Source organism: Aethalodelphis obliquidens, unplaced genomic scaffold (genome assembly GCF_003676395.1).
Source record: "Aethalodelphis obliquidens isolate GAN/ISIS:26980383/991018 unplaced genomic scaffold, ASM367639v1 scaffold11, whole genome shotgun sequence".
NCBI classification, from domain to species: domain Eukaryota; kingdom Metazoa; phylum Chordata; class Mammalia; order Artiodactyla; family Delphinidae; genus Aethalodelphis; species Aethalodelphis obliquidens.
In genome coordinates, this window is record NW_020837955.1 from 31,389,641 (window position 1) to 31,415,837 (window position 26,197).

General features: G+C 44.3%; 1 protein-coding gene across 1 annotated transcript in view; it reads right to left on the reverse strand.

Moving 5' to 3' along the window:
- GFRA1 (GDNF family receptor alpha 1) overlaps positions 1-26,197 on the reverse strand; it is a 205,216-nt gene that overhangs the window by 54,926 nt on the left and 124,093 nt on the right. Inside the window, exon 4 of the mRNA XM_027112690.1 lies at positions 9,592-9,928. Coding sequence (XP_026968491.1) covers positions 9,592-9,928 — 337 coding nt within the window. The remainder of the gene's footprint in view (positions 1-9,591; positions 9,929-26,197) is intronic.

The window sequence follows — 26,197 nt, forward strand, 5'->3', positions numbered from 1 at the left end:
TTAAAGGTCTCTGTCTGCTACTGGAGCAGGGATGGCGGGGGGATGCTGTATTTGGAATCATAAGCTTTCTTTGTCCTCTGTGATCAAAACTTGCGGAAGGTGTGAGGGAGAAAGAAAAACTTATTGAGTCTTTGCTTTGTTAGGTGGCAGGCACTGTGATGATGCCGTTGCAGAGATATCGCATTTAATCCTCATGGCTGCCCTGTGAAGATGGAGTCGTTACCTCCCTTTGTAGATGCAAAACTGAGGCCACGAGCTGCCCATGTTCTACAACTATCATAACCAGGATGCGAGCCCAGGGTCGCCTCACTCACAAACACATTGACAGTCACTGGGGAAGGAAAAAAAAAGTCCCAACTCCAGCTTGGTGTGGTACTTTTCACATTGATGGTTCTTTTAAATTCTTATTTTCCTTGGATGTAAAATTTTCTGCGTAATTAATTGCTTTCGGAAATCACAGAGCAATTTCCCATTCACTGAGGTGGAAATGCCTCATAGAAATGTAAGTGTCAACGTGACTGCAGGATATCTAACTTGGGGTAGTGCCTGAGTGGGGGTCTGGGGTTTCCTTGGGTGGAGCAGGACCCCAAGCCTGGCTGTGAGACCCGGGCTCTAATCATACACGACAGCCACCCGGTGACGGGGGGCAGATTTCCCCGCACAAAAATGAGACAGCTCTGGGTCACAGGCTATGGGAACTTATGTCAACTGCAAACCATGCATGATCAAAAGAAGTCTTGTGCCCTATGGAGGCCGGGACAGTGAGGTAACAGCCTCAGCTTAAGGGGTCAGCATGCCAGCCAGCATGGGATGCCCTTGGACCCCAAAGGATGTTGGTCTGGATAAGGGGGCAGCCCTCTAGGAATACTGGGGTCTCCCTTTCCCCCACTCTTTGCTCCGTGGATAAAGCACATTTGAAAAAGAGAACGATATAAAACAGAGGCATCCCCTTCCCTTGAAAGAAAAAAAAAAGAGACTGTAAATTCTGTATGGTTGGGTTTCGGTCCATACTTGAGCGGGAGCTAGTTTACCCTGCCTAGGAACTTCACGGGTCCTAGTACGTGAAATGCTCACTGGGCAGAGCAGAAGGGTCCCCTTTGAAGAGGAACAGGCTGCACAAAGCAGCAGAGGGGATCAATTGGGTTCTTAGACAAAGTGGCCTGAAATCTGGGTTCCAGAAACTCCCTTCAAGTCCCCACCCACTCCCACTTCAGCATATCTGGGAACAATTCCAGGCTTCTCCGCCCCACCCCCCCACCCCCACCACCCGCACGTTTTATCAGCACTGCATTCAAGATGCAATCACAGAATGGAAGTTCTCCTACGATTAATGAAATGGCCAGAGGGCAAGCAGAAGGCAGGAAGGCAAAAACCTGGATGACACCCCCACCACCACCCGGTGACATAACCATGGGTTGTTTAGAGCTGGTTGTAGCTCTGTGACAGCAGAGAATTCATCTCCTGTGAGATATACAGCCAGGTCCCTGATATCTGCTGCCTGGGGGGAAGTGAGGGTCAAGGGCTCTAAACTCCAGTGACACTTCAGCAGGGAGTTAAGGAGTCCAAGCAACCAGGTCCCTGGGAGCTCCTGGGTCACATGACTTACACACCTAGGACCCTCGGGTCAGACAGACTGTGCTCATTGAATGTGCCTGCATAAATGACTGAGTTAATAATAAGAAGAAAACCAGTGTGGTCTGGAAAGATTTTTTTCCTGTTTGTAGAAATGATTTGCAATCAGTAAGCTGTCACAGAGAAAGCACTCTATAATAAGCAATGAATGCTCAAAAGGAAATTAAAGTAAGAACTTAATGACCACATATTACCTGAGTAGCTTCTTTTCTTTTGTAATGTTTTAAGTGATGCTAGGAGGCTGTGATGGACATTATGTCCTAACGCTCTGTGAAAACTATCTTTAAAACTGATGCTGTCTTAGTTACTGAGCCATAAAGAGCGTCCAGACCCGAGGCTGGAAGGGATTATCATTCTGCCCGTCTGGAACTAAAGGTGGTAAGGCTGAACGGTATAAGAACATTGTATTCTTGTCATGAAAGACAATCATTTGGAAAGAATGACAGAAGCCAGATTTTGGAGTTAGCAAGATCAGGCTGGTTCCTAGCTCCTCCACGTGGGCTGAGATCATGGGGCCCAGTGCCTCTCATCGTTAAAACCCAGTAAACGGGTTGTTGTTCCCACATCTTCCTCAAATCCACAGCCCTGGGCCTCTGTCCTGTTTCTACCCCTGGTGGTCTCTCCCGTGCCTCTCGTCCTTCCAGCCCAGCTCAGATGACAGCTTCTCCAGGAAGCCTTGCTGACCCTCCAGGCCAAGGCCAAGTTGGCTGTTCTTATATCTGTCCTCCCGCAGCACTTTGCACCTTCCTGACCACAGACTCCACGCCAGGCTGTAATGACCGTATGTGCACCTGCCTTCTTTTCTGCACGGCCAGTGAGGAGCCAGGTCTTTATTCCTGGCACAGTAACTGCAGACCAGCTGGTTGGATGGATGGATGGGTGGGTGGGTGGGTGGATGGATGAATGGACAGATTTCCTATGTGCTGACTCTATCCTCCTGGTCACCCCTCATCTGGTCCACTGCAAGCACATCCTATCTGGCCTCCTGGCCTCTCCCCACCCCAATCCTTGCCCCACACTGCCACCTGGGCACTCTCTGAGGTCCAGCTGATCATATCTCACTTCCCTGCCCCTTGTAGGATAAAATCCAACACTTCAACATGGCACCGGAGGCCCTCAACCTCTTGCCTTTGTATCACACTAATTTTTCTCCCTCTGCCTCCAGGACAGACCCTAGACCGCCTCCCGCTCCCTTCACTATGTCCTCCCAAACCCGAGTGCCTTCTTTCTGCTTGATGTTCCCTACTTCTCACCTGCTGAGACCCAGTCTGAATATGGGTCCTGAGACCCTCCACTATGACACCTCCTCCCCCAAAGAAATATGGGGCTCTCTTTGGGCTTTCTGGGCGGATACAGTTCCATTCCTTTTCCCTCCACTTTCATACTCAAAGGCAGCAAAAGACAGTTCTGCGGTCAAAATTCCATCTGTCCATGTGCTTCTAATAACTGGCAGAATGTACAAATGTAAAGGAGTGTCTGAATCTCTCTGTCTCAGGGCTAAGAGTGGCCAATGTGACTCTGGTGAGGACGTGGGCAGGTGAGGGAAGGGGTGAGGGGAAGCAAGTGGAGCCCCTGAGCTTGGGCAGGCACCGGGAGGGGCTGGCTGGGGAGAGTGAGAACGCTGAGTAAATCTGGACGGGCGTTTTTTAGCAACAGTCTCCAGCAGGAACAGACAAATGGCTTCACACCCGTCCCTGCCAAAGGAGAGATAAAGAAAGAGATAGAAGGCAACAAGATAGAGCAAATTGCAGCGGTTTCCAGCCTGATTCACAGCTCAGGTTACCCCTGTTAGCCAGGGATGCAGTGAGCTCAGACCCTGCTTAGCCGGCGCTGCGTGGATGCACAGGCTGGGGGTGGAGGTCTGGAAGATCCACCAGGAGGCGTGTTCCTCCCCGCATCCAGCAGGTGCTGGAGGACGTCGGTGCTTTTTGCTTAATGAATCACCGTACACACACAGGAGCCCCCTACCTCACCAGGAGTCCAGGTGGCCTCCAGCCAAGAGATGGGGGGGGCCGGAGGGGGGCAGGCAGCTCGCGCAGGTGGGGCACATTAAAAACCAAGCTATTCTGGGCTTCCCTGGTGGCGCGGTGGTTGAGAGTCCGCCTGCCGATGCAGGGGACACGGGTTCGTGCCCTGGTCTGGGAAGATCCCACATGCCGTGGAGCGGCTGGGCCCGTGAGCCATGGCCACTGAGCCTGCGTGTCTGGAGCCTGTGCTCTGCAACGGGAGAGGCCGCAACAGTGAGAGGCCCGCGTACCACCAAAAAAAAAAAAACGAGTGATTCGGCACTCTGCATCGCTAAAGACACCCATGTAATCATTTGAAATGAAAACTGCTCAAATGAACTAGAAAATGTTCTACTTGTATTTTCTCATATTCCCGAACCTTTCTTTCCATGGTTCAGAAGTTTGCATTGTCTAACTGCTGATTTCCATTTGTGAATGAATCAGCGTAAAATAAAATTGAGTGCCAAATTAATCTACCCTTCTAGTTTTAGGCATTAATTATCCTCTGAGCCATTTTCTCCTGCACTTTGCCACATGTCAAGACAGGCCCGGATACAGTGGTGTAGAATCCAGTTTTCAACTCAGGAATGTAGCCCAAACAGCAGAGGATGTCCCTGATTTCTAAGAGCCACAGTTTACTGTGCAAAACAGGACTGATTCCAAGCAAAGGAAATACATTCCTCACCTTTTAAAGGTGCACTAACACTGTCAGACCAAGTAAGTTACTGGAGAAGAAATCTGCTGCATGGTCTTGTGACATGTTTCCTCAGTTGTCCCAGTTAACAAATTAACAACAACATATTTCCTCTAAGTATAACAGGGTCAGCCTCAGTGTGGAAAATGCGGTGCTGGCTAGGGCAGAATTTTGAAAATTACATATGCTGTTCTTCTGGAGCTATACCAAGGGAGATCTTCTTGGCTGTGCTAAAAACAAACAAACAAAAACCCCAAAAACCAAACAAACAAAAAAGAAAACCAAAAAACCCACCACCAACAACGAAAAAAACAGGTCTCCAGGATACAATTATAGGATCCTTAGTCCCTGGGGAAAGGTAGAACCATAGGTACTTGGTCACTTGGTAAAAGCTACCGCTCTTGGAAACAATGAGGAAACAGAGCCTGGGCACCGGGAAGAGCAAGTATATCTTGGTGGGGGAGGGGCTAGGCAAAAAGCCTTGGAGACAGAGGGCAGAGGTCCTGATCCCTTCCCTTCTGAAGTTCAGCATTATCAGAATCTTTCCAAAAGCTATGAGGTACCCTTGACCAAGCACTGTTGAAGCCTTAAAAAGGCAATGTGGAACAACATGGATTGACCTGAAGGACATTGTGTTAAGTGAAATAAAACAGTCACAGAAGGACAAATACTGCATGATTCCACTTTACATGAGGTATCTAAAATCATCAAACTCGTGGAAGCAAAGAACAGAATTGTAGCTGCCAGGAACTAGGGGGAGGGGTAAGCAGGTAGTTTCTTTTTTTTTTTTTTTTTCATTTTTATTGGAGTAGAGTTGATTTATAATATTGTGTTAGTTTCAGGTGTACAGCAAATGAATCAGTTATACATGTACATATATCCACTCTTTTTTAGATTCTTTTCTCATATAGGCCATTACAGAATACTGAGTAGAGTTCCCTGTGCTATACGGCAGGTTCTTATTAATTATCTATTTTATATATAGTAGTATGCATATGTCAGTCCCAATCTCCCAATTTATTCCTCCCCCCCTCCTTATCCCCTGGTAAGGTAGTTTCTGATGAGTGGGAATAAAACTTCAGTTATACAAGATGAATAAGTTCTAGAGATCTACTGTACAATATTGTGCCTATAGATAATACCATATTGTGCACTTAGAAACCTGTTAAAAGAGTAGACTTCACGTTGTGTTCTTACCACAATAAAACAAGAAAAGAGAGAAAATGCAAATACAACACTCAAATCCATCTAGGCTACATTGCCAGGAAAGGGAGAGTCTGAGATACTGTGCTCAAGTTGGAGGGCTGGCTCTGGTGGGAACCCCGTAGGACCCAGCCCCTAGGGCAATATGTCACGCTTTGGGAAATAGTGGCTGCATGCTGAGTATGAACTAAGAGTTGTTACTCTGCACCCAAGATGCAGCACCTCTGCTGCAGGTGCAGAATGACCAAGAAGGGCACAGTCACCAAACCACAAAGCAACCTCTGGGCTGTCCACAACAGCGACACCGTGTGGCAGCAGCTAAACCCACAGGTCAGGCCGGCTGGCCAGTAGCCTCAGGCTCCCTCTTTTCCTGGCATTGGAAGCAGAACAGGTTTTGGAAAATAACTGTATAATTCTTAGATGAAAACAGGAGGGGGCATGCTCAAGAGAAAGATGCTAGCCCTTTGGGTAATGAAGAGCAGCAGAGGCGCCTGAGTGATTAATGAGAAAAATTAAAGAGCTATGAACATATTTGTAGCACCCTGAGTCAGAGCCCAAGGGCTGAGCTTAGCTTGGAGGTCAGAATTTGAGGGAAAGGAGGAGAGGCACAACTTTAAATTATGTATATATAACCACTTGCATCGGGAATTTGGTCCTTTAGGACCAAACCCCAACCTGACATCCTTCCAGGCACTAAGGAAAGCAACCGGAGGACAATGAGTATGGGAGACACTGTGCTTCAGGGGAAGAACTGGAGGCTCTTAATCTCATCACACCCTTCTAATAACACCTCCGCGTTTGCTTTTCTGCAGGCAAGCTTGGAGGCCTAAACAGTCAAGCTCTCGCCTGTCCCCAACCACCCTAAGAGGAAAGAAACCTGTCAGCTTCCCTAAAAGGGAAAAGGAGAAAAGAAAACAAAGTCAAAAGGAAAAGCTAAAGTTGCATCTCCTCTGTTTGAAGGCAAAACGCAGGAGAGAGGTTTTGCACAGAGGCACCGCTGGACCCTGGGGAAGGAAACCTGTGTGCTTCGAGTTGGAAATCATTAAGCGCAGGGAGGTTTCAATGAGCTTCAGCAGCTCTTTGATAGTCCCTGATGTTGAGATGGCAATGGAGCATTTGAAATGTGAGCTTTCAAAGAATATGCTTTTTAGGAAGCGATTTTCCCTCTTGCTATCCCTTCGCTTTGGGGATATTCAAATTAGGCCTTTAGTCATCCCATTGGGGGTACCTCCATTCCTCCAAATGGGTCTGGGTCAGAGCAGCTTTAACATGAAACGCTGCCGAAGCCCCAGCTGCTGTTCCACGTAGTAGTAACTCCAAGGGCTTTGCCGAGATGGATTGAGATGAGATGCAATAAAAGGCATAAAATTAAAGACAAGACTAATAAAACCTGATGAAAGAAAACATCGCTAGCCTACCTAGCAGCTTAAATTACATTTACCACATCTGACAGGGAGGGGGTAATCATGAGTAATAAGCTCAGGCTCTGGAAAGAAATTACAGGATAAATAACTTAAGGACAGGTAACACCAGGGGAAGTCACTGATTCACCTTCCCAGAGAAGACTTGAGACGGTTTAAAACCCACCAATCACATGCAGGCAAATTTCACTTGGGAGGGCCCTAGAGAGTCTAGGATTTGGATTCCCAAACATCCCAGAGCCAGGAACCTGGCAGCAGCACCGAGACTGCTTCTGGTTGCAGTTTCCAGTCCAGCCCGACTTCACCTCACTGCCTGGTGGCTGTTGTCACCACAGCCCGACCTCAGTGTGACCAGGCACAGTCAGTCATTAGGTGAGGGCTGTCCCATCGTCCCCTGTTCCTTTCTGCCCCATCAGCTGAGGCCACGCTATGCTACTTGGGTTGCCTCAACACAACCAGTTCCTGGAACCAGGCTGGTCCCCAGACAGTACCCAAACCATCCCATTATCTGCAGATTCCTCCTGCCACCTCCTTGGAACACACCAAGTTCCCAAACTTCCAGCTGTTTCTCACCACAGCTTAGCAGGGAAGCAATCTGATTCGACTAATTCATACCAACTCTCCGAGGATTCTCTCTTTTTAGAGAGCAGGCCAGGTAATGCAAATGGACCCCTCACGGTGGGCTTTGAGCCTGCACAGGAGGTGTCAGGAGCCTCCTCTGGACCTCACGTGCAAGACAGACCGCGTGAGAAGAGAAGGAAAGGCTCCATCACCATGCTCTCTCCACCTGCCAGCCATGGTCCAGTGGACGGAGGGCTCACGCACTGCTCCATTCCCTCCCCTGACAGCAGCCTCCCATCTTCAGGCTTCCTGGCTTGGACCCATCAGTGAACAGGATAATGTCTCCCGTAGAGACAGGGAGGGGCTGTCTGGCTTCAAGCCAAGGAAGACCCTGGAAAGTCCTGCTTTTAGCAGAGGGATTCCTCTGCTCAAAGACTAAAGGGACACAGGAACTTGGGGTCTTCAGAGGACAGGTCTTCAGATTCTCTGTCCCCTGGCATCCTAATGCCAGGCTAAGCTCCCACAGCTTCTCCCTTGGTCCTGTCCTCACCACATTCATCTCGAGCAGGGCGTTCTTAGAGTCCCTGGCTGATTGCCTTCCCCAGGTTATAGCTGCGAGGAGGTCCTGCCTCTTCCTCAGGATCCTTAGAGCACAGTGATCCCTGATCCTAGCCCTCAGTTAAGAGGGTCTCAATGGAAGAGGGGCGTGAAGGTGAGGAAGAGTCTTTGGAGAAGTTGCATTGCCTGAGCACCTGACTCCTCCCAAGACAAGCTAGGCCATCTGAGTTCTTCCTCAGATAGCTTCCAACTTGGAAAAAAAATGGAGGGATATTACTCCCCAAAAGTCTTCAGTATGAGGGAGTTCTACAGATAACAAGGACTTTTATTTTTCTTTGGTCACTATTAGAGCGAGTCTAAGGAAAGAATGGGACTCCATTCTATCAGAATAAAACTTAAACTGACAAAACTCAGCTTACCAGAATCCTCAAACTATCAGTTTTTTTCCCTGCCCTCTGCTCTAGAAACGGGAAACTTACAAGAAAACAAACACAAAGTCACACCCTCATCTACATGTCCACCTGTGAACGTTTATCAAGTGCACAGGATTTTGTCAGCGGAGGCATTTGAAGATTCCTGGCTCTATCCTGGGGGCAAAGTACAGGTGTTGTCCGATGATGCCCCGTCTGCATCTCTATCCTGTGCTCTGAATCTAGCACCAGCATTGCCTCAGGCGGCAAAGAGTCAAGTCTCTGCTTATCAAAATCTACTTGCTTTCTGATCAGCAATGAATTCAACCCAAAGTTCTGGAAGCACTCACATCAAATTGTTGACAGTGATGGCTGGGAGCAAGAGGAAACTTCCCTTTCCCTCTACTAATTCTATATTGCTTTTTGGCTTTAAAAAAAAACACACACACACACACACACATAGAATATATTCATGGAGTCCTTCAAACATTAAAATAAATTAATAAATGGCCAAAAAGTGACTCTTTTCAACAACACTGCCAGGTTTCGATGGGGGCTGAGATCCGGAAGCACGGAAGGCATCTATTCTCAGCCACATCGTCGACTGAATGGCCCAGAGCAGACCCAGGTATTCTGGAAGTTCTCCTCTTAGGGGCTGGACACGGCTCCATCCCTCCCTCTCGCTGCTCTCTTCCAGTTTTCTGACCTTGATGACAAGAGCCCCCGTATTTCCAGCACCTGCTACCCCACTTACTTAACGCTTTTGACCCCTGGCAGCTCTCAGGTCTAACAGAGGGGGCACATGCCTTCAAGCTCACCTGGGCTCAGGTGACCCTCTGCGCTTACGAAGTCCTATTGACCTCATTCCAGCACCTCTCAAAGCTTCCCTCAGGTTAAAGACGGGAACCTTCCTCAGCACAAAAGGCTGATCAGCTGCTGAAGAACCTCGTGCTGGAGGCAGAGGTCAGGTTTTGGCCCATCCATCCCAATGACTCCCCTCCCCCACCCCCCTGCAGAAATTCAGAAAATAGAAGCCTGGCCACTGAAGCAGCATAAAGGTTCTCTCCACCACCTCCTTCATCACCAGGCTGCTGGCACGCGCTTACCTGCAGATGTAATTCGTCTTGCAGGAGTCCTGCAAATTCAGGCAGTTGGGCTTCTCCCTCTCCTCGTAGGAGCACACCGGCACGATGGTCTGCCGTCTCCTCTCGGTGCAGGCGATGTCCCGGCAGGAGCAGAAGAGCATCCCGTAGCTATGCTTGGCCGGGACCTTGTCGAAGAACTGCCGGAGGGCCTTGTGGCATTTGCGCCGGTTGCAGACATCGTTGGACATGCTGGTGGTGCACGGCGTGATGTACGCGGACCTGTACTTCTTACAGGTGTCGTCTAGGTTGCAGGCCTTGGCGGCGTCCAGGCAGTTGTTCCCTTTCGGGATGTGCTCCACTGCAAAAGGAGAGAAAGGTGGGCATGATCACAGGGCTGTGTGCTGGGGCTGCTCTGCTTTCCTTGAGATCTGGCCATTCACCTGGCAGTGCTGGCAGCTCTGATCAACTCTGTGTCTTGAAGCTAATAACTTAATGAGTTCATGACAATGAGGAAGTATCAGGGGCACAGAGGCTGGGAGCCCACGGCAGCACACAAGCTCCTAGCGTTGTCTCAGATGTATGATTAGGAGGTGTTGAGTAAGGCCAAAGGAGCTCAGGCACCTGCCTGACTACATACAAACAAGGCAACAGAAGAACAAGTTTCCAGCTCCTGGTTGGTAAATTGAAATTAGGATAAAAGAAAAAAGCAACAAATTATATACTTGTTTATTACATAATATATAAAATGACATGCTGAATGTAAGTATGATTGCCATGCAATCCTCCAGGAATATAATCATGTAATAAATGCGCATAGTACATGTTAATTACTATATGATTACAGAGTAATTGCACGGTTATTTGAGCCCAGAAGACAGAATATTATGCTAGCTCTCTAAACAGGAAGAAGCAACTACATCGAAGCTGTAGTTCTAGCTCACAGGCCACTGGAAGAAAACCAGAATAAATTACATAAATATTTGCAAACCTCAATTACCACTTAACTTACTGCATAGAAAATTTGGGATCTATGAATACTGAGGTTGCAGATTAGAACAATTCAGTTAGTATTTTGGATAGAATTTCAATGGGCTTACAAACCACACGCCTTAGGCATCTCACAAAACATATGTTGCCTTCTGTCCAAGCCCTCTGTGCTCACGCTGTCAGAGAAACCAGTGCTGTCCACTGCCAGGCTGCCCACGGAGAGGCCTGGAGAGAAAGCACGGAAGAGGCAGGGCTCACTGGGGTGGGCTGGCAGTGCCAAGGCTAATGGGAAGAGTTAAAAGATGAATGGGCAAGGGAAATTAAGCTCATTTCCCATAATGTAGGTCTTCGCCAAGCAAGGCGAAGTGATGGAAAAACCTCCTAGAGCCAAGTTATGAGATGGTCCATGGAAAATTGATGATTAGGTGTAGCAGGGACCCTCCAGAGACAGCAAGAAGGCAGCAGACAAGCACCACACAATCGTGGGATTCAATCCCCAGCAAGTTCCTGCTCAGGCCTCAGCCCCTTCATGGGTTCTGAAACCCCCTTTCATTCTCTTCATGCACCCAGTTGGTGGGGACCATGAAAGCATTTGAGAATTAGCAAGAGAGGAGACCGAGTCTAGCTGGGTTGGGTGGGACCAAAAGACAGGGCAGTGCATTTGGTATCTAAAAGGCACATGGGATATTCAGCCTTAAATAAAAGAAGGAAACCTGCCATGGGGAACAACATGGATGAGCCTTGAGGACATTATGCTAAGTGAGATAAGCCAGTCCCAGGACGACAAATACTGAGTGGTTCCACGTATATGAGGTATCTAAAACTCCCAAACTCACAGAAGCAGAGAGTTGAATGGTAGTTGCCAGAGGCTGAGGTGAGGGGGAAATGGGGAGTTGTTATTCAAGAGGTATAACGTTTCAGTGATGCAAGATGAATAAGTTCTAGAGATAGGCCTTACAACATCACACCTACACTTAACAATACTGTATTGTGCACTTAAAAATCTGTTAAGTGGCATCATTTCACTCTTTTGGATGGCTGAGTAATATTCCATTGTATATATAAACCACATCTTCTTTATCCATTAATCTGTCAATGGACATTTAGGTTGTTTCCAGTCTTGGCTATTGTAAACAGTGTTGCTATGAACATAGGGGCGCATGCATCTTTTCAAATTATAGTTCTGTCTGGGTATATGCCCAGGAGTGGGATCGCTGGACCATATGGCAGGTCTATTTTTAGTTTTTTGAAGAACCTCCATACTGTTTTCCACAGTGGCTGCACCAATTGACATTCCCACCAATGGTGTAAGAGGCTTCCCTTTTCTCCACACCCTCTCCAGCATTTGTTATTCATAGACTTTTTAATGATGGCCATTCTGTCTGGTATGAGGTGGTTCCTCATTATATAGTTCTGATTTGCATTTCTCTAATACTTAGCCATGTTGAGCATCTTTTTATGTGCCTCTTGGCCATCTGTATGTCTTCTTTGGAGAAATGCCTATTTAGGTCTTCTGCCCACTGGGACCTAGAGATTATCATACTAAGTGAACTAAGTCAGAAAGAGAAAGACAAATACCACATGATATCACTTATATGTGGAATCTAAAATATAATACAAATCAACATATCTACAAAACAAAATCAGACTCACAGATATAGAGAACAGATTTGTGGTTGCCAAGGGGGAGCGGGGGTAGGGGAGAGAAGATATGGGAGTTCGGGATCAGCAGGTGAAAACTATTATCATATAGGATGGATAAACAACAAGGTCCTACTGTACAGCACAGGGAACTATATTCAGTATCCTGTGACAAACCATGGTGGAGAAGAATATGGAAAAGAATGTACATACATGTAAGGCTGAGTCACTTTTCCATACAGAGGAAATAGACACAACATTGTAAATCAACTATACTTCAATAAAATTAAAAAAGAAACCTGTTAAGAATGTAGATCTCACGTTAAACGTTCTACTAAAATAAAATAAAATTTTGTACAAGAAAAGAAGAACAGACACAAGTTCAACATTTCAGGAAATGAAAAACTCTCCCTGGTCTAGTGATGGTGTGTCTTGCTTTAAGAAAACCCAACATGCTGGAATCACAAAGATATACCCTGGTACCATAAGCAGTATTTTATGATGCCCCAGGTGTGTGTTTCTGCCTATGACATCTGAATTCAACAATTTCATGGGGAAGGCAATAAACAAGACATTCAGCCCTTCTTAGGTGAGCAGTGCAGGAAGCCAGAAGCTGCACGTACATCCTGCTGGTTTAACAAGCACCCCTGGTGCATTTTCTCCAACATGACTTTCCCAAAGTGGCTTCTCTCCTCTGTTTTCCCACTCAGGCACTTCAGGACTCAAGGAGTGAAATATTCACCATGTGTCCTGACAGATCACCAGGGCCTCCACCAGGCTTTGGTGACACTTCTAGCCTTTTTCTCTTTTGAGACTTTCTAATGATGTGCTGTTGGGCCCACTGGCAACAGTGATTGATATTCTTGAAGGTCTACAGCTAGCTAGGAGATTTCTAAATTATGCATTTGGGGATGATAATCTAAAATAAATTAATATGACCAGATTCTGGATCATCTGGATTAGGCCCTTAAGGTTGGACATCCGAACACCATTTCCAATAACTTGCATTGGTGTTCAATGGTATTTTATGATCTCTGGCTAAAAAGAAAATAGAGGCACACGGGTTGACTTAATACTTAAATGATGTAGCCAGGGATATATGAACAAACAGCTCATGTAAGTTCAAATGGAGAAAAATGACAGAAAAATTAAGTCATCACATGGCACACAGTAATGTAGGCCTGTCAAACTCAAAAGAACTCATGCTGAAACAGAACTACATCCTGATGGTAAGCACCAATTTAGTTTCAGCAAAACAATACCATTCCTCATATGAAATCTGTTATTAATTTGTATTTCATTGTTTTAAAAGTTTTGCTCATATCTAATTGGTGTGTGTTGCCTTTATAATTGTATAAAAGCAAAGAAGAGCTGATAGTTTTATGTTTATAAACTTCAAATAAAATTATAATAAGAATAAACTTAACACATGAGGTCCAGAACATTTATTTCTCTCTGAAAGTTCTCCGTATAATACATAAGTTTTAAAAAATTGGCCTGGAACAAAGCTCCTTGACGTGGGTCTTGGCAATGACTTTTTGGATATGACACAAGCAATAACAACAAAAAATAAACAAGTAGAATTACGTCAAACTAGAGAGCTTCTGCACAGCAAAGCAAACCATCAATAGAAGGAAAAGGTGACGTGTGGAATAGGAGAAAATATTTGCAAATCATGTTCTGATAAGGGGTTAATTTCCAAAATATATAAAGAACTCATACAACTCAATAGTAAAAGTAACAGTAATGATAATAACCTAAGTAAAAAAATGGGCAAAGGACCTGAAGAGACATTTTACCAAAGAAGGTATATGAAAGGCCAACAGGTACATGAAAAGATGCTGATTGGTAGGGAAATGCAAATCAAACCACAATGAGGTATCACTTCAGGCCTGTTAGAACAGTTGTCATCAAAGGAGATAATAAATGCTGGTGAGATGGTGGAGAAAAGGGAATCCTTGTGCACAGCTGCTGGGATTGTAAATTGGTACAGTCACTATAGAAAACAGTATGGAGGTTCCTCAAAAAATTAAAAACAGAGCTACCATATGATCCAGCAATTCCGCTCCTGGGTTTTTGTTTCCAAAGGAAACAAAATCACTTTATCAAAGAAATACCTGCACTCCCATGTTCATTAAAGCATTATTTACAATAGCCAAGTATTCACCAAGGAATAAACAAAGAAAATGTGGTATATATTTTTCAATGGAACACTATTCAGCCATAAAAGGAAGGAAATACTGGCGTTTGCAACAACATGGATGGACTCGGAGGGCATTATGCTAAGTAAAGTAAGTCAGACAGAGAAACACAAATACTGTATGATCTTACTTATATGTGAAACCCCAAAAAACAAAAATAAAAAACAAACTCATAGGAAAAAAAGCCTCATATTTGTGGTTATCAGAGGCAAGGGGAGAGGGTGGGGGAATTGGATGAAGGTAGTTAAAACGTACAAACTTCCAGTTATAAGATAATTAAGTACTGGGGATGTAATGTACAACATATAACTATAGTTAACACTGCTGTATGATATATTTGAAAATTGCTGCGAGAGTAAACCCTAAAAGTTCTCATCACAAGGAAAAAGACATTTTTTTCTTCTTTTTCTGTATCTATATAAGGTGATGGATGTAAACTTATCGTGGTAATCATTTCAAAATATATATAAGTCAAGTCATTATGCTGTATGCCTTAAACTTATACAGTGCTGTATGTCAATTATATCTCAAGAAAACTGAAAGAAAAAAAATTGACCTAGTGTATGCCTGCTTTGTTAAATAATGTTTACTTCCTTTTCAAAGTTGTTAAAACTCCATAAAATACTAAATAATTGTTTTCCTCTTGGTATTATCAAAAAAGAAAAGCAACATATCAAAGGAAAAGTTTTGCATGAAGTGGGAATAGGGTGAACGATTTAATGTCCAAACCAATTGCTCTGAGTTCACTCCATTTAGCACCTGGTGTACCTCAGCCTCACTTTGAGCTGATTCTGTTTTCATCCATAAATGACGCTGCCAGAGCACCATCTCTTTATCATGATTTCAGAGCCTGTGACAAATTCCAGAATGCACGACCTGGCACATTCAGAGAGGCAAGAAACGACGAACTGATTCCCAGATTACAGGGAAATGTGTGACTTCCTTTTTGCTTACGATTCTCATTCACACACAACATTGTCATAACCATTCCCAACTTGATATACGAGGCCAGCATTACCCAAATAGCAGAATATGATGAAGAAAAAAGAAGAAAATTACAGACTAATATTCCTTACAAATATAGATTCAAAAAGTTTAGTAAATAGAATGTAGCAATATGTTAAAAGGATAATGTACGACGACCAATTAAGGTTTATCCCAAAATGCAAGGTTGGTTTAATATTTAAAAATCAGGGGATTCCCTGGTGGCGCAGTGGTTGAGAGTCCGCCTGCCGATGCAGGGGACGCGGGTTCGTGCCCCGGTCCCACATGCTGCGGAGCGGCTGGGCCCGTGAGCCATGGCTGCTGAGCCTGCACGTCCGGAGCCTGTGCTCCGCAACGGGAGAGGCCACAACAGTGAGAGGCCCGCGTAACGCAAAAAAAAAAAAAAAAAAAGTCTCACATGCACAGAATATATAAAACCACTCTTAGCACCAATTTCACCTCCCTTCTTAGTGTCCTCACAAATTCACCTCCAACTCTCAGGTATCCTGCTTAATGAAGTTCAAAATAAACACTCCTGAAATCACAGGACAGACAAATTAGAGTTGAGTTTTTACTTGGTAAGAAGATTGATCCCCCGTATGTATTAAATGTGTCCGCCAGTGCACAAAACTGCTACGTCAGTGACTTGAGGGCAGAGGGAGGAATGGGCAGAAGGATTCAGTTTAGGCCACTGAGTCACACCCAACTCCCCATCAACTCACACACGGCCTGGAGGAGAGCTCGCATGCCCCTGGTTTATGGTCTGGGCATGCAAGCCTTCTGGCCTGCGTGGGAAGGCTTCTGAACAGCTTTACCGTAACTCTGAGTGCCATCCTCTCCACAGCTCATTTTAGAGCTCAGCATTAAAATGCTGCCCCCCCCACCTCCTCCACCTGTAATCTCTCCCTCCATCTGTTGTTATGCTTTTTTTTTTTTTGCGGTACGCGGGCCTCTCACTGTTGTGGCCTTTCCCGTTGCCGAGCACAGGCTCCGGACGCGCAGGCTCAGCGGCCACGGCTCACGGGCCTAGCCGCTCCGCGGCATGTGGGATCTTCCCGGACCGGGGCACGAACCCGTGTCCCCTGCATCGGCAGGCGGGCTCTCAACCACGGCGCCACCAGGGAAGCCCACCTCAAGGTTTTTGATTTGATGATTACAATGTAAACTGCCTTTTCTGATTATAAAATCAAGTATTTAGGATAAAACTTGATCAGGGACAGAATGTAAAAAACAAAAAGCAAAAACAACCCAGCGCTCGATGGCGTTGACCTCTCAGCTGTTTGCTGCTCCAAAGAGTATACACGGACCAACGATCTCAACCCTGACCTACAGGCAGAGCAAATGTAAAACATCCCTCCGACGACAGGGAGACGTGGAGGTGTCAAGGATGAGTTATGCACTGGGAGAAGCTTTCACATTCTAAATTCCTCTGCGGCGAGGAACTGCCTTTATCCCAAGTACAATCCTCACACTGTCCCAAATCAAAGAGGCTATCGCTGTGGCTGGCAGCCTCTCATTATTTACACTTAGAAAACGCCACTGTTGGCAAATGCCGGGGCCAGCTAACCAGTCAAAATGATTTAGGATGAAACACAGATGCAAGGATCTAGAAATCCATTTCTATAGATGAGGAGGTAGACTAGAACAGTAACTATATTAAAATTTGCATGGCCCACATGAAGATGTGCTTTATTAAGCAGAAAGTTCACAAGACACAGTGAGAGACCATTGTTTACAAATGCTTGCCAATTTCCGGGTATCTTTCTGTCTTTCTTTTTAGGGCTGCAGAATTGAGTTCACAACCCATTTTCCCTTTCTTTCTGACTTGATTAATTGCCATGTTAACATAACTACTGTTCTTCTCCTAATAGGCTCCCTCTAACGTGTTATCCCAGCAAATAAAAAATGGATAAAAAGCTCCAAGATCTTCACAGGGGGTAGGTAGGGCAAGCTTTTCTGGAAGGGCACATTTACAGTCTGGTCTTCTGCTATCCACGTGGATCAGATGGCAAATCTGATCATACAGGTTGTGACCCTTGTAATTGATCCTTCAAGAGCTTGGCCTTTTCCAGCCGGGGTGCTAAAAATTACATTTAAAAGGCACATGTTGGCTCTTTGGAGCCCATTTTGTCATTCATACACCATTTCAGACACATTGTATTACACGATGATGAATTTCCTCCTCACCGTTTTTTTTTATACCTTCCACAACTACATTAAGCCTCAAGCCGTACCCAAGTTTTCTCTGGTGTTCACAGTGACTGAATTATTTTGAATACCTGTGAATCTGGAAAAAATTCTTCTGTCTGGTGAAGACTGCATCCAGTGTTCACCACAAGTCATGGGCTCACCCCATGCTCACTCACCCCAAGTTCACCCATGAGAGCTTCCGTTTCCATAAAGTACACACTGTGCCCCCCCACCCCCCCCACCATCCATACCTTAAAAAATGAGATGCCTCCTATAAGTGGTAAGTCACATGCTTGCTGCTGCAAAATGATTAATAGTGCTGTCTCTGCAAATGGGATCATTACATTTTTAATTAACCTTTCCAACCTCCTCTACCTTTTCCTTTTGTTATACATTGGATCTCTGAAGTTTCCTACTTGTTTATGTTCATCTAGGTTTGAAACAAAGGCATGAAAAATGATAGCAGGTGATGCAGGAGCTGGTGCCCAGGTGAGATGCCTGGTGAGGTGCGGTACCTCACTGTACACAGGATAAAGGGACAGGCGCTCGGAACTCGATGGCTGGGTTCCCACCTAATTTTTGTCTTGGGAGCTTAGCGTTATTTAATGGCCTTGGCTACCAAGAGCCTGGCTTTTTAAAATCTCTTTCAACCTAATTATAATTACTGTGTATAAATCATACAATGATCAATTATAAAAATCCCGGGTTCATAAATATTTAACTTAGCATTTAAATCCACACTGCAGGAGTGAATGAAATTTCCAAGCTCATCTCTTTGCAAACAACTGCTTTATTGCAGTTCCAATGCCAGTTACTGAGAACTGAACCAAGTCTGTCGTGCAGCACACTCGGGCTCATAATTGAGCATAATGCCTTTCCGTGTATTAAGACAGCACAATTTAGTTATTTCTAAAATAGGCACGCCTCTCATTAAAAAGATATTTTGCAAAGTCTTCTATCGCCATCTTTTAATTCCTCAAGTATGGAGAGGCACAATTACAATATTAGACACAAAAACACTCATTAAAATATATTTTATCTCATGTAAGATTGATTCAAGATAATTGAGGTCAGATTTGTTTGGAAAATATATTGTGACAAGTGCAAATGCTGATGCAAAGAGGAAATGATCTTCTACGAAGACTCAAGCAAAACAGCTAAATATTTTCCAGCAAAATCATAAAGCCATAATTAGATTTCAATTTAGTAATATTCAGCCTAAGACAGGCCATTTTTAATAATCTAATTATGTGTTCGGGGGCCTACCCCAGAACTCAACCACTGCTTCAGAACTATTAATTGTACCCCATGCTGTCGCATCTTCAAGCATGAAATGTGCCATTACATGTAGGACTGACTCTCATTTATGAGTATTTTTTTCCCAGTCTCAGATCATCTTTATAACATCCCCAAATGCCTACTCCTTTAATTTTCCAAAAGCGAAATCTTTTAATGACTTTCTCTGGACCAGAACACTTGATCCTAACTAGCTCAGATTTGTGGTGCTCCTACAGACAAAAGTTACAATGAGATAGATCTACAAACTATCTTTATGAAGACACAAAGAGCAGCCCTCGCTTTTGTCTGATTTTCATTAATTAAAGGTATTTAATTACTAACATCTCATTAGCAATAAAATAAATGAGTACTTCAACTACAGGAAAAGATCTGCATGATAATGTAAACCTCATTCATTTTATGGGGTACAAACTAATCCACTAATATTCAGCCTGTGCAAGCTTCACTGATATTTAGTCATTTCAACAGTAATGTGCTAAACACATCTTCAAAACGGATACTCCTTCTTCCCAGAGAAAACAATAAAGGTGGGCCAACCAAGTAACCAAGAACCTAAGTTCCCTGTCACTTTTCCACCAACATATCACCAACTGGAAGGGAAATATGGAGTGGTTTGTTTTTAACAGTTTTCTAAGTTACCATAAAGATTAAAAGGTAGCTTTAAAATAATGTGCCTGAACTTTTAAACTAGCATACCTAAATTTAGAAATTTCTAAGTGTGTGCCATGCAAAGTCATTGCTCTGAGAAGCTGGACACTTATCCCAAAGAGGCTGCCAACACTCTAGACGTTTCATGGAACTCTTCCCTAGAAGCCCAAGGCATGTTCTTTGGAATACTCTGAACAGCAGCAAACCTCTGTATCGGGGATGGATTTTCAAAGTCAAATGTCATTTAGCACTAAGTGTGGTCATGAAAAAGGCAATGATGTTGGGCAGTGTTTAGGGGTAGAAAATAAGTGATGAATATACATAAGGATTTTTTCATATGGGGCACCTACAAATTGGCCCTGAAAGTAACCAATGAAGTGGTTCTCCTAAAAAAGTTTTGAGCCAATGATATCTCTGGAATAAGCGTTTAGTTTCTCAAGGTGACTACTTTGAAGGACAATATGCATTTGGATGTATGTGCTCTTGGTAGTCTTATTATCCATACTCATACTGTACATGTGCTGTGTTTCTCCAATGAGCCAGAGCACAAGGATGCTACCAGAAGGTAGGATACAGGCTGAAGTGTCACCTCCGCTATACAGTCTACAAAAATTGTTCTGACCCATGATATATATATACAGAGAAGAAAAAGTATGCATTCTAAAGCCAAAGAATCAGCTGAAACAATGAAAAATGAAGAGGTTGAAGATCCTATTAAGTAGCCTGGCTGATGCTGAGATAATAATGAATCATTGATGATGTTGACGGTTGTCAGGGCCCTCACAGTGCAGGATTTCAGCGAAGATAAGCTAAATATCAGGCCTTTATTTTTAGTTAAAGAGCATAAAATTCAATGCCTTTCTTCCCACGAGCCTATTTACATACCTGCTGTGCTACCTATTTGCCTTCACCTGCTTCCCAATTAATACCCCATTAAGCCACTCCACCTGCAGTGGCTTTTACCTTCGCCATAGCCCTGCAACCATCACTCATCTGCTACAGCTCAATTGTTTCTTTTGGGAAGATAAACAAAAGCTGCATAAATAATAATGGCAGGGCTTTGTATTTACAGCGTGGGCATTCTCAAAAGACAGTAGCCAGAAGCTGGGGCAGATTTCAGGGAGAGAAAGACACCAGCTGGGCAGAATGTCTACAGTGAGTGTAGCCACGTTCCAGAAGATGAGGGGGAGAAGGAATGTGCATCTTAATTAGCCAGATTTGTGAATCTGGATTTTATATATATGTATATATTTTTTAAATGATGTTTCTGCTTCATGCAAGAAGGTATTTCATATCAAGTTGGGTTAATAAAATTTTGTTTGGTTAAAGGTTCTTAGGTGACCTATTTTAATGAAGATTCGCATATTATTTCTCTTTTTTTGCAAACAGATTTTTTTTTAACATCTTTATTGGAGTATAATTGCTTTACAATGGTGTGTTAGTTTCTGCTTTATAACAAAGTGAATCAGCTATACATATACATATATCCCCATATCTCCTCCCTCTTGCATCTCCCTCCCACCCTCCCTATCCCACCCCTCTAGGTGGTCACAAAGCAAGGAGCTGATCTCCCTGTGCTATATGGCTTGCAAACAGGTTTTAAGTGTTTGAAAAGTTGGTTCCTTCGAGCAGTGACCAAACCCAGGGGGCATCAGAATCCCTTGGAGAAGAAAGTTTTAAAAAGTAAATAAAAACCCCCAAAACACAGATTCCTGGGTTCTTTCTGTCCTACCCTCTGAGAATCTGTATTTTTACAAAGCTCCCAGGTACTACCAATGATAAGACTTGGAATTCCCTGGTCTTCAGTCAGTTAAGTCATTCTTTTTACTATCTACCTGCACACCCACTTATCTTCCTGATAAATCTAGGCTTTCTGGTCACATTTTCTGGAGTGCAGTCCCTAAGAGGTGCCTTCTAGTGGGTGGTTCATTCCGGCCTCACTCCATGAAGATCTTGCTGAGGAGAAGACTTTCTTCGCCTGTGTTCCCAGTGCAACTTCATAATTCAGCCCAGACTAGATTTGCCAGGTAGTCCCAGCCCAGGCTCTTCTCAGGTGGGCTAAGACAAGGCCCCTCCCCCATCAACCTGCCGTGGCCTCCTGTGAGCTGCAGAGGAAGCAGACGGCAGGACAGGCGTGTGTGCGCCCCTCGACGTGCACCTCAGCGAACCTCTGGGTTTTATTTTAATGGTGTGTTGGCAAGTGTCCCTGCTCATCTCATCTCTAGCTTTACGTTGGTTCCAAATGCATTCGCACATTTACCCTTCTGAGCCCCAGTATAACTCTAGTTAGATCTCCATCTGAAGGACTACACCAGTTAGCTCAAGGATTAAGTTTAAAACCCCAGAATTTTTACATTAAAATTCCTTAGCCAGGACCTCCATTGTGTCTGTGCAACTTAATCTGCGGCTCTGTCTCCGGCAGTATTTGCAGAGTAAATATAGCTATCTCCGCATGGTGTTCGGTGGGCACCAAGCCACATCTCCTCCCCGGAGGCGTTCTCCCACCTGGCTCCTGTCCACCGGATGCTCTAAGGCTGCTGAGGCAGGCTGAGGCAGTGGGTAACCCAGCACTCTTAAGACTGCTTCTGGAATGTTTCTTTCCTCAGTTTCTCACAGGAGCATATCAGCTACAAAGTGGTTGTGTCACTGATGTACGTGGTGTGTCCCTGAAGTACACATAAATTAAGAACCCTGGGCTAAATGAGAACAATGGCAGCTCCTAGAGCCTGATATTTCCACTTAGCTATTTGCTTAATAAAAACAGGTATAGTTTAGGCAAAATGTATGTGTTCTACCCCAAAACTTCTTCAAACTTCAAAGAGTGCCTTTTCTGTTAGAGATCTGGACTTGCACGTTAGCTAGTTTCTTTGAGAAATGGCCACTTGACCGGTTACATTAAACCATTGGCTGAAGCTGGATATGAGTGTTGGGGGTCAAGACGATTCCATCAGCTTTATGCCTAGCGAGATCAGAATGACATTCAGCACAAGTGCCAGGACGCAGGCCAGCTGCTAATGCTACTTTCAGCACCCCTGGACATGCCAGAGGTACAGAGTCACCCTTTTGCTAGGGCATTCAGGGACAATAGAAGTGAGCAAGCTAGCCTCAGAATGGCCAGCCACGCTGCCCTTGGGTGGGGAAGGGATGGAGGGGAACAAAGCAGCTATGAATTTCTGCCCTACAGGAAGAAGACCCGGGTCCCCAAACACCCCTGCATTCGTGCAAGAGGCTCTATGTTGCAGAAAATCCTGTTTCAAGACACAGGAAGAACCACAAAAAGCCAGACCTTATGTCTCTGTGATTTAGCCTTTGTACCATGATACTGTCAAACACAGGTATTAGCCTTTGACCCTTTGGGCTTAGAAAATGAATAATGAACAGCTCCTAAGAATTTCCCTTGATGTGTCTAGAGCTGCCTCTCTTACCAGGAAAGACTGGATGGTCTCCTCTCTGTGGTGTTAGCTAATGAAAGGCCCCAGAGAGTTGAGAACGTTCCTAAGGCAAAAAATATGGTAGAACTATAGTTCCTAGAGTAGAAATGGGGACTGCTTTGAATCAGTGAGAAAGCTGGCATCCCCAGGGCCATAGGGTACCCTCCAAGGAGCTCTTGAAAGAAAACAAAACAAAATGGAAGCTCACTTGGCCATTTGTTGGGGAACAAGTTTCTCCCAGTTCCTACTTTATTTATTGCATGGGACAGATGTTAGATTTAAGAGCTATTAGTTTTAACTGAAAGGAGACCCATCGCCTAGAGTCTTCTATGAGCCCTTCAAGGATTTCACATAAGAAGTTCTGTTCAATATTAAAAGTGGGAACATATTTAGTGATGTTTGAGGGTTATAGTGGTGGCTTATGCAATTCAGAGATTTGACTTAGAAATACATTTGTAAAAAGAAAAGCAAAAATTAAACGTAGCTTTAAGAAAGATAGGTCAAATAGCATAATAACAGAGCATCAAAGTTTTGGAAGTCTAACCTATACCCTGAAATTGGGAATTAATTTCTAGTATGGTGTCTGCATACTAGGAAGTTAAAAGAAAAGCAGCTGTCTACATCTATTTCTGGACACCAATGAGAGGTCCTCTTAGTGTGGTGAAGACTTTTTTAAAGTACCAATAACTCAGGAGTGCTTCTCACTGGAGAGAGAATAGAAATTATAAATGTGACTACAAACCCCACACAGTCTTCTGAGGAAAGTGATCACAATCGTCTGCTAAAACTGAACATCACAGAGGGGAAAAGGTATCCACAAGAGACGTGTGTGTCAGTAAATACATAAAGTACAGAAGTCTCACATATTTGACATTTGAAGAACAAAGCTATCCATCAATGTCCTGGCACAGATCGATCACACAGAACGCTACTGCTGAAAACCTAATCGTATGATGGTAATAATGTAGCCATAAAACCTCTGGTCTATAATTGACTGCTTCCACTTGAAGCTAACATGTCTAAAGCAGCGACTAATGTTCAACTGAAGATTTCACTTGCGTTGAATGACAATCAGTTACACCTAACACTAGTCTGGTGGATGACTTGTGCTGGATAATGGCCCAGGTACAAGCGCCAAGGGGCGGGGGGAGAGCATATCCCCAAACAAGCAATGCAGGTACGTGATGCTTAAGTGTGGATCTCATATCTAAATGCCGCCTCCTTTAGATCTGATGAGGCTGCCACTTTCTGACAAAGTCATTAGAAATGTACGAGGCTGTAGCATCCAGTACCATTATAGCAAGTTCCTCAGGGCATCCAGGTCTTAGTTGTTGAGTTTTGGTTAGTGAGCACATTACTGTAAATCCCATTCCTGGACCATAAGGGCTTATGCTCCGTCTCTCTCCTTGAAATAGGTAACCAGATGCACAGAACCCAAGTGTGGGGGACTGAGGGCGGGGGGACAGCATTCACATTTGGCCTTCTCTTTTTCTTTAAGCTCCTGGACCGTCTGTGATTCTGGGGTCGGTCTGGTAAATAGTTTGGTTAAATGAGTCTTCTCAGACGAGAGATGTGGCTGGGCTGTTGGCAGTGAGAACTGAAGTTTGAAAGGAAAGCTTATTGGTATTGCTGGATGACAGAACAAAAGATTACTTACCTCTCGGCACAAATTCAGAGCCTTCCATTAGTACAAATAGCTATTGAAGGGGCAGAGACCATGCAGTGGGGATCATTCATTGTGGGCTTCTACCACAACCAGATTGATCAAGTTCAACGATGCCCAGCCACACAGCAGGATCAGAAAGGGCTGTATTAGACACGTCTTAGTGTTTTGTTTTGTCTTTAACCTCCAGTGAAGTTTTTCCTGCACCACTACCACTTTGGTAACGTTTAATTTCAAATTATGAGAATTCCTCCCTTCCCCTCAACACACACACACAGGAGAGAAGCCTGCATCTTCCCATTCACAGTCCTGAGTAATAGCCCTTTATATGTTGGATTCAAGTAAGATAAAGTCATCCCAGACTTTATTTTCAAAAAACCCCAAGACGCTCCCATGTCCCCAAATAGATTTGCCAGCTTCAGCTTCTCGGTTAGCCTGTAACCATTTGTCACCCAAAGCAGAAATCTTTATGCACACTGTGAAGTTCATTGGAACTAGAAATTTTAATTAATATGTCTGGCAACTTCTAATGGACTTTTAGTATACGTCAGATTGCTTTGTGCCCTTTGATAGATACTTAAAGGTAATTGGGTAGTCCTACTGATGTATTTTTAAACAGCAAAATATTGATTAATAATGTTTCAGTATTAATATAACCACTTTGTGTGGATCAAGAAACGTCAATGGTAGAAAACCCGTATTTATCTACAAATTAACAAGTCTATATAGATCTGTTACTTTAAGCTAAATGGGGTGCAGCCACTCATTACATTCCAACAGGGACTAGCCTCCTCATAATAAAGATTAAAGCGGAAGTTGGCCTTATTTTCCCACTGCATGAAATGAATGCTTTTCACCACTTCATGCCCTGGTGTAGCTGAAGAATAGCTGCAGTAAAGCACGGGTCCGCTGCCCCCTCTGACAGGCCGATATTTTTAATGCCTGACTTGATGAAAACATTTCATACTTTGGGAGCTTTAATTGCCACCACCGCCGAGCAGAATGACATAATAAATGATTGTACCATTCAGGCTGGAGGTGGGGATGATCCCAGCTTCATCTCTGCTTAAAACCAGTTGTACGGTTCATATACTCCGAGTGTATGTTCATTCAGACTGAATTACTGCAAAGAGAAAAAGCTGGAGAATTTTGGAGACGTGATGAACCAGTTCCTGAGGCTGGATTTTAGGACTCTGGGCAAAGCACTTCTCAAACAAACAGGAACTGTCAGTTCTCTTTTATTTATTCTTTTAATACCTAGAAGTCCAAATGACTCTACTAAAAAGGCTGGTTTGAATAAAATTCTTCAGTTGTCTTTAGCATAGCACGATGGGTCCACCAACCCTCAGGCGGTCTGTGTAAACAGTTGTTTGAGTGGCCGACAACCTACAAATGGCAGTGACGGCAGTTTCCAGGCTGGGACCCCAAAGCCAAATTTCAGAAAGGGTCACTTTGCTCTGAGCTGATGACAAAATATCTGTACATTGCAACTGCTACCTGAATGCTATTTAGATTTATGGGGAGAGAACAAGAGGGCTGCTGGCAGGGCTTCTGGTCTGGGTTTAATTTTCTCTCTCTCCCCT